The sequence below is a fragment of the Callospermophilus lateralis genome, chromosome 17 (genome assembly GCF_048772815.1).
Source record: "Callospermophilus lateralis isolate mCalLat2 chromosome 17, mCalLat2.hap1, whole genome shotgun sequence".
Classification (NCBI taxonomy): domain Eukaryota; kingdom Metazoa; phylum Chordata; class Mammalia; order Rodentia; family Sciuridae; genus Callospermophilus; species Callospermophilus lateralis.
Genome location: NC_135321.1, coordinates 255,854 through 270,264, shown reverse-complemented (window position 1 = coordinate 270,264; position 14,411 = coordinate 255,854). Strand labels below are relative to the sequence as shown.

Genomic DNA, 14,411 nt, shown 5'->3' with positions numbered 1-14,411 from the left:
CAAAGAGCTTGTCCGACTTTATAGTTCCCTTTTTTTTTTTTTAACCTCTTGTTTCAGAGTGTCTATTTTGAATTAAAATTTGTTACACCACTGCAAATAGAACTGGTTAATTCTTTGATCTTTAAAACATGGTGTGAGCCAGGCTTGTTGGAGGCCAGCCTGGGCAATGTAGTGAGACCCTAGCTCAAAAGAAATGAATGAAAAATTGCAGACTCATGGGAATAGTCTAAACATGGACATTGATACCACATTTATTGCTAAAGATCATTCATTGCTTGTTTGTGTGAAAATAAGCATAACTCAGAGGGTAATTAATTACCAGTCATCAAATTGATGTGTGTATGAATGTTTTTGTTATTTTGGCAAAGATTTCATAAAGAGGAGAGGGTTATTATGGCTCATGATTCTGGCGGCCTAAAGTGGAGGGGCCTCTTACTGGGGGAGGCGCTTGGAGGGGGAACTCATTTGGTGCATATTTGCTGGCAGAGACCTGAGGTGAGGGGACTCATCTGGTGTCTTCTTGCTGATGGAGGCCCGCTGGCGCAGGGCATCACAAGACAGACTGATCCTTTGGTTCACAGAACCATCAGGGCCCAGGCTGAGGGCCTCATCCCATTGCAGCCCTCCCAGTGGCCACCAACGTGCAGGTCCTCCCTCGGGTGCCCGTGGGAAAAGCGCAGACAATAGTGTGGCTAGGGGTTCCCCGAGTGTCTATGACAACCTCCAAAGTGCCAGAGAGGACACAGCTGGGAGGTGGGTGCAGTGAGCTTTGCTTTTGCTGACCTGTGCTTTGTGGCAGGTCTGTGTGGCTTGGTCCTCCTGCCTGCGTGTGCACTGGGCTCTGCAGCCTCCACACCTGTGGGCTTGCCAGGCGGCTCTCTACCTCCACCTAGAGAGCAGCAGCACACCATGCCCCTTCCCCACCTGAGTCGTGGCTGCCAAGAGTGTCGCTGCCAGGCAGCCCCTCTTGAGCAGAAAGCCTTGGGGGCACCACTGCCACTGGGGCATTCTGCTTCCTCGCATTTTAACTTTTGATGGTTAGTCTTAATCCTATGTGAGTTGCTATCACTAAGCAGATTTTTAGGGATATAGATAAAAATTTGACAAAAGTTGAGCTTTGGAAAGCACATGTGACAGTTCTTGCTTATGTAAATAAGTGAATTTATTACTGAAAATGAAAAATGACAATAATTTTTAAGGTCTGCCTAGAAATATATGTCAGCTACTCAGTATTTGCTAGGAAATGGGCTGGAAGATGGTCAGCCAGCCAGGGCCTGCTGGGAACTGCCATTCGTGGAGCCTGCCCTAATATCTGGCAAGGGAAGTGCTCAAGTGGTGGGCAAGGGCGGGTTTGTGTGACCCATTGATTCCATTCAGTCTCACAGGTGAGGAAATGCTCAGGTAAGCTGGGCAGCTGCTCAGTTTGCTCAGGACTTGGGTCTCCAGATATTTAGGGCTAAAACTGGGATGTGCAGGCAAATGGGCAAGTTTGTCACCCATGCGTTTCTGCTGCCCTGGTAACATGGCACTCTGGTGCAAGACGTCTACTGTAGCTCCTGAGGTGTCAGCGTGTGCAGGTAGCACACACCCGTGATCCCAGGTGCTCATGGGACTGAGGCAGGAGGATTAGGAGTTGAAGGCCAGCCCAGGAAACAGGCCCTGTCTCAGAACAGGAAAGGCTCAGAACAGAATGGGATGGGACTCGGTGGTAGAGCACTGCTCAGCATGTGTGAGGCGCTGGACTCCATTCCTAGCACTGGAAAACAAACAATAAATGGTGTATTGGGCATCCTGACCCACATTGCCCTTTTCTGGTGATAATGCCGGCAGGGTTGCTGTGTGCCCATGCTCTTCTGGACCCTGGGGATGAGCGCGGCACCACGTAGTGCCAGTGTATAGGAGTGCTGGCTGGTGAGCAGCGGACTGCACACAGCCTTGGTGCAGGGGCTCCTGCGACCCTGGCTCTGACATGCCTGGGAGGGAACCCCACCCGGGGCTCAGAACTGAGCTGCATACTTGTGCTTGTCAGTGGATGCTTTTCTCCAGATCTGGGCCTAGTCACCGTTTGTTGTTGGTTTTCCGGTGCTAGGAACGGTGCCCAGAGCCTCACATGGGCTGAACCGTGCTCTACCACAGAGTCCCATCCCTAGGCCTTTCCTGTTCTGAGATCGGACCTGTTTCCTGGGCTAGCCTTGAATCACTGATCCTCCTGCCTTAGTCCCACGAGAACCTGGGATCACAGGTGTGTGCTACCACACCCAGTACTCTGCACACCCTGACACCTCAGGAGCTCCTGGGGCACACCTGCCGACCTGGGCCTTGCAGCTTTGGCTGGCGTTTCCAGGTACTAAAACCAGCTTCAGACCTTTTCCTGTTCTCAATGACTTGTACTCATTATTACTCAGTCTTTAACTACAAACCTTAAGTCAGTTTGCCAGCATAGATTATAAAGGACTGAGACTGAAGGGGAAGCTATTTTCACATGTCACAAATGTGCTCTGAAAGCTCACTCAACGGTGTGTCCCCAGGTGAATATGCAGATCCCACAGCCAGGAGTTTCTAGTTTGTAACCTGTGAACCTCCTAGTAGAAGGGCCTGAGTCACTTAGAAGGCTGAAAGACTGAATTCTAGAGTACTTCCAGGCTTTTCATGACGGACAGTTGAAATGAGACCTGACTTGGACACTGCCATCCTCAAAGCTCTATGGCCATGACTCCAAGTCCTGGGGCTGCTGAGGAAGTGAAGGCCACTTCCTAAGAGGTTCCAGTGGGAAAGTGGAGCCTGTTGAAAGAAGCTTTAAGCCCATCTGTGGTCTGATCACCAACGAACAGCAGTGCCCATCTTTCCCAGACTGCTGTACCCTTAGGGGCTGCTCTGTAGGAGCTGGGGCTGGTGTTTCTTAGCCATTTAGAGAAGGTACTCCATAACCGCGTGTCCTTCTCCTTCTTCTTCTCTTCCTCCTCCTCTTCAAAGGGCAGGAACTTTTTCTAGACCAGGGTATGGATGGTGGCAGTTCCACAGAGTCAGCTTGGAGTGACTTGCCTGGTCATCACAGGCAGGAGGGGCCACGTTCTGCTAAAGCCTGAGGACAGAATTTGAGGTTTGTTGATATGGCGGTTTTCCTGGGCACAGCTCGTGATGAATGACCAGGGATGGGGTTAGGGTGTCACTGTTTTCAGTCTTGGGTGCCCCTCCTTTTATGGGTCTCAAGTGAGGGGCTGCATCATTCGGAGGTCTGGTGTGTTCCGTAAGCTCACGGGCCTGATTTTCCCATATGAGATTGATTCACCCATGCATCCATGTGCTGCTTCTTTTTTTTTTTTTTAAGAGAATTTTTTTAATATTTATATTAGTTTTCGGCGGACACAATATCTTTGTTTGTATGTGGTGCTGAGGATCGAACCAGGGCCGCACACATGCCAGGTGAGCGCGCTACCGCTTGAGCCACATCCCCAGCCTGCATCCCTGTGCTTCTCATTAATTCAGTAAGTTCATAGGTGGTCATTCTTACTAAATGCCTAATTTATTTATCAGTCTGTGCCTGTGGTTGTGCCAGGCAAATGGTGGCTGTTTACTTGTATAAAAAATGTGCATAGTCATTACTGCTCAGAGCTTAAACTCAAAATGTAGTAACTCAAGGCACACTACTGCTTCATGAGATAGTAACAAAGATACAGGCACAGACTGTAACCATTATCTACACACCATGGAGTCACTCAGGGCAGGTGCAGACTGAGAACTGCTGTTCCACACACCATGGAGTCACTAGGGTAGGCACAGCCAGAGAACAGCTATTCTACACACCATGGAGTCACTCAGGGCAGGCGCAGCCTGAGGACTGCTGTTCTACACACCATGGAGTCACTAGGGCAGGCACAGCCTGAGGACTGCTGTTCTGCACACCATGGAGTCACCAGGGCAGGCATTACCTGCTCTCCACAGGGTGGCCAGTCAGCTTCACCCCTTACAGATGAAGGCTGCCGGGTTCAAACACCTTCAGTGAGGAGAAAGGACCATGCTGAAGAAACCAGAGCAGCCAGAGTACCTGGCACTGGGCTGAGCAGGCCTGTGAGGCAAGAGTAGGCCAGCCTGCTGCTCCACATTGGCATAAACGGGCTGCGGAAGGGATTCAGGCAGAGTTCTCCTAGTGTTTGGCGTATCAGTGAGGTTCTGCCCACTCCCAGGGTGGGAAGGAAGTCCTCGGGGAGAATTAGGTGGAAGAGAGGAAAGAGTACCCTCTGCCAGTGACTGCCAGTGAGTGCCTTGGCTGGGTGGTGTGGACCCTTGCAAGCCCTGCACAGGAGGGGCTCTGTGTCCCTTGGTCCGGGTGGTCCTGGATGCCGTGCTGCAGTCCCTGCCTGCTGTCAGTCAGATCCCAGTCCCAGCTTCAGAGGATCCTCGCAGTAGCCCCTCCCCCAAGGCGCTGGGCATTGTACCTTAGCCTCGGGCTGGCCAGGGCTGGCTGCTTCCACTCCCTCTGCAGGGGCAGGGGGCCTGCAGCCCCCGCCAGTGCAGCACGGGTCCAAGGATGGTGTGAAGCTGCCTTCAGCCTGGCACACAGGCCAGGCCACATGAGTCTTCTGCAGCCCTTCGAATGGTCTGGGACTTTTTATTCTAAGCATTTCCTTTGGGAACTGAGTTTTGGATCCATTTAGAAAATACCACAGTCAAGTTCTTTGTTTTTCCCTTTTGCAGTGCCAGGGACTAAGACCAGGGCCTGTGCTTGCTAGCAAGCCTCCACCACCAGCCCTTCTTACTTTAGGCAGCTCTAAGTGTCCCAGGCTGGCCTCCTGCTTGTGACTCTCCTGCCTAGCCTCTGGAATGCTGGCCTTGCAGACATGTGCCACTGGGCCCAGCCATGGTTGAGGTCTTCCTGGTCACTCCCACCTACCTGCCACCCTTTCCCATCAGAACACTCCAAGCCATACCTGAGTCAGCTGGTGGTTGTGGTTTGTGACTGAGGACCAGCCTGAGAAGTCCTGTTCTCAGTGTGGACTTGAGGGTCCTCCCCTAGACATCAGCATGGCCGCCTTCCTCAAGTGTGCTCCAGCCACCTGGGAGTAAGGCTGCAGGCACAGGGTGACAGAGCCACGGAATCTGGCAGTGAGGGGAAGCTCTGTGCCTAGGCCAGCTAGGGCAGGCAGAGCCCTGGGGACTCCCCTGGCAGTGTACTCCCTGCCAGGCCAAGCGCAGATGAAGCCCCAGGGTTTCCAGCGTGGTGCCGAGGCAGGGGATGTCTTCTTGTTTTCCTGTATCTTACAAATTTTCTTAAAGGAGCGTGTTTATTTACTTTTCTAAAAGTATAAGTGGTGTCTTGCTTGACAGTGTCACCAGTAGGAAGATGAACTGGCTCATTTGAGAGTGAACTGTGGGAGCCACCGCTGTACTTGAGCGATGACTGCGGTCAGGAAATCAGGAAATCGCAAAGCCTGAGGTGCAAACACTTGGGTGGTCCCTTGGCCCAGTAGCAGATAGGTGACACTCCCCTGGAAAACAGAGCATGGGGCTGGTGGGCAGCACTCCACACCATGATGGCCCCTGTCCCCTCCTTGCCAGCCAGGCCAGAGGATAGCAAGCAGAATGTGTCCCTGAAGTCACGGAGTAGCTGTTGAAGGTCAGAGCCCCAGACCCACAGGAGCAAACCGGAATGGCAGACATCAGGTGGCCTCCCTGTTGGGTCCTGTCTGATGCTGGGGGACCAGGGTCTTGCCCTTGAGAGCTCCCAACCCTGAAGCGAGACCCTGTGCCTGTCCGCACTGTGGTGTGAAGGCAGGCTGGCTGGGGAAGAGAGCTGAATTCTTGGTGGGGGCTGTGTACTGGCGACGTGCCCATTTCAGGCTGGCAGCAGCACCAGGCAGCTCTGGGCTGCTGCTTCTGGGCAGTGCCGCCCCCCCTGTCCCCGCCCCCGCCCCCGCCCCCGCCCCATTCAGGAGTGCCAGGTAGTAGCAAAGATCCGTCAGGCCAATTAGCCGAGAGGTTCTTGAGAAATTTTGTTGAATAAGCAAATTTGATGAAAATCACCTTGGCAGTAAGTCTCTGGAGTGTTAAGAGCCTTCCTCCTGCTCTCTTCCTCTTTCCTTCTGCTCAGTCCCGTATTGAGGCAGAGCACATCTGGCAGAAGGGCCGAGCTGAGAAAGGTCCACGAATGAAGGGTGGAGCTCCAGAGGTGTTGCAGGGGCCCACGCAGGGCTGTTGGCCTGGAGACGGGGAGGAGAATGGTAGCATGCAGGGGGCTGATGGGCTAATGTATCAGGGATAGCAGAAGCAGGTTTCTCGCTGTGTCAGTGGACTCTGCTTCACTATGACCCAAACACCTGACAAGACAACTTGGCTCACAGTTCCCATGGTGGGCAACTCCTTGGCTCTGGGCCCACGGCCAGGCAGGACATCATGGCGGAAGGCATGGCAGAGGAGCACTGCTCCATTTGTACCATCTAGGAGGGTGGGGGATGAAGCCTCCCAAGGCACACTCCACCTGCCTACAGTCGCCACCCAGTCAGTCCCCTCAAACTAGGACTAGTTAGGTTCCAGCTCTCAGTCCAATCACTTCACCTCTGGACACTCCTGCATTAACAGGAGCCTGCGGGGACTCTTGTCAGAACCATGACACTTGTAGATAAGGAGGGGAGAAGCCCTGCAGAACAGAAGGGAATGACAGTAGAGACAGGAATGGCACAGGTGGGCACATGTACCTGTGTGAGGACAGCAAGGCTGTCAGAGCACCCAGGCTTGGGACAGCTGAAGGACTTGGGAGTGGCTTTCACTTGCAGCTGCGGTTTTTCCAGTGAGAGGCTACAGAGAGCATCCACCAGGGAGAAGGTGCCAGGTGGGCAGCTTCTCCTGGGGGTGGCAGATGCTGTGGCTGAGTGAGGCATGGTCACCAGGGGCGCTTGCTGAGCCCGAGTCCGCATACTTACTGGGGTCATCCCGCACGTGCACATGAGGCTTCAGAGCTCCAGAATAAAGTAGGGTTCACCATCGGTTACATCGTCTAGCAGACCGTTGGGCCGAAGGGTGTGATGCTGGTCAGTGACCGTGTTCCTGAGGGCAGCCCGGAGATGGGTTAGGGAACACAGGCCCTTCTGGGGTGCAGGAGGGTGAGCCACTCAAGCCTGGGACTGACTTCCTGCGTGTGTGTGTGTGTCCGTCCCCGTCCCCAGGGCTGCCCCCTGGGAAGGCTTGGGGACCATTCTTCTGTACGTGCATGTACTTGTTGGTGTAGGCTGCAGGGCACTCTTGCTTGCAATGCCCAGGGCTGCCCCGGCACATCCCAGGAATGGGGAGCACATCTGGAGGCTCATCTTCTCTTCTGATGGGTGTTCTCCTTGGTGGCACCAGCACTCCCTGGAGAGAAGGTGAGTGCAAGATGGATCAGAATACACTCTGAGATCGGTGCGACTGAGTGTGAGCATACACAGAGGCCTGGAAGACACCCACTAGTCAGCCTTTTTGACATAAAAATAAACAATGAAGGTAATAGATTGTAACCACTGAATAAAACAGGAGCCCGTGTGTTTATATTGATGTAAGTAAGTGAAGAATTCCTTACCTTTACCAGAATTGTGAGGGACCCTCCAGGCACCTCCCTCAAAACTCCAGCAGTTACCCAGGGGTGTCTGGTGGGTCCCTTCCTGAGGTGAAGAAGCCAGATCCCCAGTGGAGGACGTCTGGCAAGCCCCTGAGCCCTCTCTGTCTCGAGGGGCGCAGAGCTGGAGAAACTCCCGCACGCCGTCCAGGAGCACTGCTGATGCAGACGCTCCTCCTGGAGCCCTGAGCACAGTCCGGCTTCTCATTTGCACAGCGGGAAGCATGGCTCTGCCTTGTGGAGGATGTGAGGACCCCAGCTGGAGAGACCAGCGGGGCAGCACTCGGCACCAGCAGTCCCCTCTCAGCACACAAGAGACATATTGGTTACACATTTTGTTAACTCAAAGGCAAAAAAATTTATTCTCTGATATATAAAACAAACAAACAAAAATCTTTGATATATAGTGACATGGTTTTGTTGCTTTTCTTTTAAGAAACAAATTGCAGAAGTATAGACCCGGGTAGAAAAATACACTCTCACAGCTCCTCCAAGCAGCCTGTGATCCCTGCAGTTACCAGCAACAGGCACAAAGCTTACACACTGAGTAAGCCTTGTTCTCGTTAAAACGTGGATTCACATTTGCGTAACAATTTAATACATGGTTAGAAATACAACTTCCCTTCTTGGTAGTGGGCCCAGTTATTCCACGGACACTAATACCAGCAGAGACGCAGTGAAAACCTCATCTTGGTGATCCTCCTGGGCATTCCCATGGCTCCACGGCTTGTCTCACTGGCCAGCACCTCCCCTGTGGCAGCTCCCTGTGTCCTGGGGGCTGGATCCCCGCCCAGTGGTGTCTCACTCTGTCCTATACTCTGGAGATGTGCTGTGGCCCCTTGTACAAAATGAGAAACTCAAGACACAAGGAGGAAGCTACACGGAAAAGGCTACTCTGCCCAAGAAATATTTTCAAAGGGAAAATAAGTTTCTTTTCACTTAATTAATGCAGCTGGGCTGCACCAAATCCCTCTGACCTTAACAGATCAAGACAGTTCTGCTGATGGCCAGCAGGTGGTGCTGGATCATGCAGAAAGCAGCAGTGGAATTCATGCTTAGAAAACCTGGAAAATACTCTTGGTTTGCCGGAGACTCATTTGGCCGAAGTTTGTTCTCAAAGCATAAATGTAATGTTTTCTCCCTGACATTGGATTTAAGCTGAAGACATACTTCAAATAACATTTAATTGACTCAAACATGAATAAACTTCTAAAAGTTTAAAGGAAAGTGACAATGAATTTAATATTTGTTAAAACCATTATGTTCATATGACTCAAAAGCCAGAGAACCCCTGCCTCTGACTGTGATGTTAGGAATGGAGGTCAGTATGTGCTCATCAACTGACAGGAAGAGCTGGCTGCTGTGGGGGCAGAGATAACTCTGTCCCGGTGCCTGAGGCCCATCGTTGTCCACCACCTGTGCAGGAAACACTGGAAACCTCCCGAAGGACAAGTTGGGAGCACGCAGCTGCAGCCGCCTCTGGCAGTGCCTGCCTCACCTTCACTCTGCTTCCTGAGACGGTGGTGCCCACTGCTGTAGGGAGCCACATGCCCGTGGGGTCTGGACTGGTGTGAATGCTGCTGCTGGACCTGGCACAGGCCGGGCCCCTCTGTCCTCTTGGGGAGTCTTGTGCAGGTCAGCAGAACCGCGCAGCATGAAGGGCTTCTTCACGTGAACTGAGCTAAAAACATGAACTCCAAAAGCTTGATTTAAAAAAGTGAAGTACTTTTGAAATTTAAAAACTAATTATTTCTGCACTCAGATCTTTCCGAGGGCTGGAACCTGCATGGGGGCCTGGCCTGGGGTGTGCATGTGTCTGTTAAGTTGTGGGGCAAAATTCTATGAAATAGTGCCGAGTTAGAGAAGAGGGCTACGCCTGTGACCAAGGAGGAAGGGACACAAGCTGTCCTCATTCCAAGTTGGCATACATTTGTAGCATATTCCTGCTAGGAATTTCACGTCTGAAATCACAGTGCCTCCCAGGGCCACCGGCTCCCTCAGCCCCTGCATGGGACAGGCAGCACTTGCCTCACCCAGCCTCTGGGCCTAGAGTGTGACGGCCGGCCCATGCTCCTCCACCCCGCCTTGCGGCAGGACCAGGCTGTGGCGGGGGTCCGCCTTCAGGGAGCAGAGAAGTCTGTGGATGCTGCCGTGGCTCTCCCGCCCCGGGCTGTGCAGCGCCAGGTCCCGCTGCAGCCTGTGTGCCAGGCTGCTGCCATTGGCCCGGGACAGGCTGCCTGAAGGTGTGCCCTGCATCTTGGAGACACTCTGAGGCTCTAAGGTGCCCTCAATGACGATGTCAGCTTCCTCGTCGCTCTCCATCTCATCGGGGTGGAAGTTCTGCAGCACGTGGGCCACTGGCAGGCTGTGGTGGCTGGCAGTGCTGTCTGTTGACTGGCCAGAGCTGCCGGACGTGCGGCTGCTGCGGACGACATTGTTCCTCTGATTGGCGGGCTTGACAGTGACGATGAGGTTGTGGCTGTTGGCAATCATCATGTCTGTGACCTGGTCCAGCGTCTTCCCCGCCACCTCAATCCCGTTTACCTCCAGGACTTCGTCATTCACTGCCAGCAGTCCAGTGCTCTCTGCAAGGCCCCCAGGGACCATGCGGGAAATGAAGATGCCTGGAACCTTCTCCAGCCCATGCGGGGTGACCCGGACGCTGGTGCCGTCTCGGATGTAGAAGCCCAGAGGCTTTTCGCAGCCATGTCTGTACAGCCTCACGCGGCGGTGCGTCTCGGGGAGGATGTCCACGTCGATGATGGAGGACACGGGCCGAAAGTCATGGGGCAGGCTGATGTCGAGGTGGGCACGACGGCGGAGACCCTCCTCCCTCAGGGTCACCAGCACCTTCTTCTTCCTGGACAGGGTGCCAGCCCCAAAGCTGTAGTGGTCTGCCTCTTCTGAAACAGCCCAGAGATAGGACAGTGAGAAGCCTGGCACACAGCAGTTGGCAAAGCTCACCAGCACAGCCTGAAGCGCAGGCTGCAGGCCCCGCCCCTACAGCAGACCAGCTGTTTCCATCTTATGCTAGGCAAGCGCTCTACCCTGAGCCCCAGCCCCAGCCCTCCCAGCTACCTGTACACTCCCTGCTAGTTCCCAAGCCCTGGCAGAACTGCTACGAGGGTCCTCGAGCACAGACACATGGGCAAGACTGAGGGGCCACTTCACCATGAGGCTGAGGCCTCAGGCACACACCCGAGGTCAGCACTGGTGCAGTCGCCTCCCTGAAACAGGGGCACCTGGCAACCAAACCCAGTGATGGGCGATGGGGGTGCTGTGGCCAGTCGAGGGCCTTAGCAGGGCCAGGGCCAGCAGGGCCTGGGACAGGCGCTTCCAGGGCAGGACTGTGTGTCCTCCATGACACCCAGATGGGTCCCTGCAGATGATCCACCTTTTGTCACACTTCCAATTCCAACTGCAAGGCAGAGAACTGGCTGCTTCGCGGGTCCCAGGACGGCTCCACCCCACACCATGGTCCCTCTCCTTGCACCTTGGCACCACAAGCAGCTCAGCCTGATGGAAGGTGTCCTCAGGACTCAGTTCTGCCCGTTCATGGCGCGTGGCCAGACGGGGCACTGCTGCTGCCCTGATGGAAGACCATGGCAAAGTAAGACAGCGGACTGACCTCACTGGGCAGAGAGGGTGCCAAGGGCTTAGTCTAAAGGTTCTGAAAGTTGGAAGAAGATGAAGGGGCAGCCAGCTGGTGGCTGGAGTCCTGAAGAGGGCCATCTCCCTATGTCGAAGAAAACACCCACGACACTTCACATTTATGTTAAGCCTCTTAGTTTTGACACAAGTTTCTGCAAGAGAGACCCTTCTGGGCCCAGATGGAGGGCTCCCTCCCACGGAACCCCTGATACACATGTTGTTCTCTGTACTGGCTCCCTGGGGTCTGCACCTCCTGGTGGCCTACTCTGCATGGACTAGGGGCCTCTCTGTCCGTGCTGGTGAGAACCTGGCCAGGACCTCTCCTCCTCACACCCCTCTCTTCAAAGCCGCCTGTTCCTCAGACCCAGCTCCAGTCACACCGGGCACTGAGGGGCAGCTAGTTCACAGCAGCCCAGGATGTCTGTCCACAGCCTCAGAGCTAATCTTGGCTCTTCTCACTCAGGGGGCTGCAAAAGACAGAAGACTGAAGGAGTAAAAGGAAATAAGCCCTGGGCATCATGGGTAGGAAAGTCAGGCAAAACAAAAGAAGGAAGGAGAGCAGGGTGCAGAGATGGTGGTGGGCAAGATTCTCTGATAGCCACCAGCAGAAGTAGCTCATTGCCAGAGAGGGCCAGACTCCCAGAAACCAGAGCCTGCTGCAGCCAAACCCCATCCTTAGCTGCTCCCCACCTGCTAGAGGTTCCAGAAGGTCAGGTGCACAAAGAAGCACTCAGCCATGCAACCCAGGGCTGAGAAGAGAGGCTCTCAGACCATGGGCACCAGACGGCAATGACAAGAGTGGTGGCCACTGCTGCTGCCACCTCCCCAGGAGCCGAGCCATGCGGGGAGCTCAAGCCACCTCACAGCACTGCTTTCAGTGGCAGCGACTGCGGTCGCCCAGAAGCCAAGGAGCCAGGACCTGACCCACAGCATGCAGAAAGGGGAGCACTGTGCACAGAGCAGCCAGGGCTGAGCAGAGGCTGTGAGCTTGAAGTTCCTGACAAAGACCAAAGCCAGTCCTCAAGGCTCCAGATTCTGATTTTGCTCTAATGAATGGAATTTATTCTCACAAATTGGTGCTCTCAATCTCTTACCAAGGGCCTAGTCAAATAATGGGTACATTTTGTTAGTGACTTAAAAAGTTCTTGTTGGGCTGGGATATAGCTCACTTGGTAGCTTGCCTAGCATGCACAAGGCCCTGGGTTCAATCCCCAGCCGCCCCCCCCCCCCCGCCCACACACACAAGTACTTGTCTCCCTCTGAGGCAGGGCTGCAGGGAGCGATGTCTGCAGGACTGCTGCTCCTCCGCTTGGCTATGCATCTGGGGCTCTGGCCTGTTCTTGGTTCTAGCTTCTCAGTGGTCTCCCACCCTTCTCCAGTAAAGCTGAGCTACTGGAGGAGCCTGGGCCCTCAGACCATGCTTCTTGGTCCCTGAGAACGTGTCGGTCTCTGCCTGTCCCCGTGATCTGTGTGGTCTGCCTTGGCATCAGGTCTGAACTGGCCAGTGAGAAGCACGACTTCAGAACCCCCTCGCGGAGCTGCTGAGCAGTGATGTGCCTGCTGTGGCCTGCAGTGGTTCTGTTCTCTGGGCAAGTGGCTGCCTATACTGAGAAGCAGGGCCAACTCCCAGGTTACTTTTTGCTATGTCAAAGGATTTATGCAGTTTAATTTTAGTAGATGGTGTCCAGGCATCCTCTAGGTTTGGGGTCCATTTATGTTCCCTGGACATGGACAAGAAGAGTGTATAGAGCTGGAACCTGGCTGATGGTGGCAAGGCTTACCTAGAGACCCTGTGGAAGGAGCTGCACTCTTCAGGCTCCCTCAGGAGTGGGTGAGGCTGGAGGGAGGGGTCAGACTCAAGGTCCCTCCTCTGTACCACAGCTGCCTCCTTCATAAGCTCTAAACCCCATGAATCTGAGTCCCTAACCTTTGGCCTTTATTCTAACACCCACTGCGACTCCTCTGGCCTTGACCAGAGACTTATTTAACTGCACAGGGAGTTTTAGCAAATCTCAAGGTGCAAAAAACCAGCCATGTTCTTTCGGGCCCAGATGTTAACTTTGTAGTGCCAAACACATCAATCAAAGCAATGAGAGTTCACAATGACGAGCAGACATGTCAATCAAAGCAATGAAAATGAACAATGACAGTGGGCCCCACTGCAGTCCTCTGCATCACACAGACTTGTGGGCACTCGGGCCTGCAGGGGCTAGGAGCAGGGTGCAGCTCTGCAGGGCATCAGGGGGCAGCTGCTTGCCACTGGTTTCCTACAGACCCATATTGGGTGTGGGTGGGCATCCAGGGGCCCCATGTCCTGAGGGGAGGTGGGTGCTGTATGGAGCCTGTAGCAAGGGCAAGAATAGTATGGGCAGAACTCAGGGGTCCTGGGAGAAGGCTCTGGGGGAGCTTGGGCAGAAGCCCCGAGACCTCCAGGCCTGCTCCACTTACCACCTCCAGCCCTGGCAGATGCCCCTCTAGGAGATGGTGGCTCAACTTTGGTGCTGAGACTACACTGCTCCTCTGGGAGACATGAAGGGAGAAGCAGGACCCCTCAGGATGAATCCAGTAGCAGTGTGTGCAGCAGAGTTTCAAGGAACAGGATGTGCACTCTCACACTGGGGGCTTTGCACTGAGCATTGAGACAGGCAGGCTCTGGGCCAGGGCCTAAGGTGTGGGTTCTGAGCCCTGGTCCAGGGTGTGCTTTCTGAGCCCCAGTAAGGGGTGCACTGAGCCCTGTCCTGGAATGCAGGTTCTGAGCCCAAGTCTGGGGCTATGCTGATGCTCTCAGAGGGGCTATGCTCTGAGTTCATGGACTTATCCTGAGTAATAAGGTAATAGTGAACCAAGGAGTATGTCTATCCCTGGCAGTCAGCTGTGTCAGTGGAAGGGATAGTCTCTAGGCAGGAAGTGAAAGTGTGGGCTGCTTGGTGGGGAGATGAGCAGATGCCCCACAGGGAGGAAGGGGTGTGTATGACTCTGGTTCTTCCCAAGCTACTGAAGAACTCGGGGGTCCTGGGAGAAGGCTCTGGGGGAGCTTGGGCAGAAGCCCTGGGACCTGGCCTGGTTTCGCCTGGACCTCTTTCCCAGCAGCTAGGGCAGAGGGCATGTGTGGCTCCGACTGTTGCCAGGGAGCCCTGCCTATCTGCAGCAGGACAGCCCAGCCTGGGGCACCTGC

At 54.3% G+C, this 14,411-nt stretch overlaps 1 protein-coding gene across 1 annotated transcript in view; it reads right to left on the bottom strand.

The window, feature by feature from the left end:
- Positions 1-9,631: 9,631 nt before the first annotated feature.
- Positions 9,632-14,411, bottom strand: part of Pard6g (par-6 family cell polarity regulator gamma) — a 56,858-nt gene continuing 52,078 nt past the window's right edge. Inside the window, exon 3 of the mRNA XM_076837092.2 lies at positions 9,632-10,488. Coding sequence (XP_076693207.1) covers positions 9,632-10,488 — 857 coding nt within the window. The remainder of the gene's footprint in view (positions 10,489-14,411) is intronic.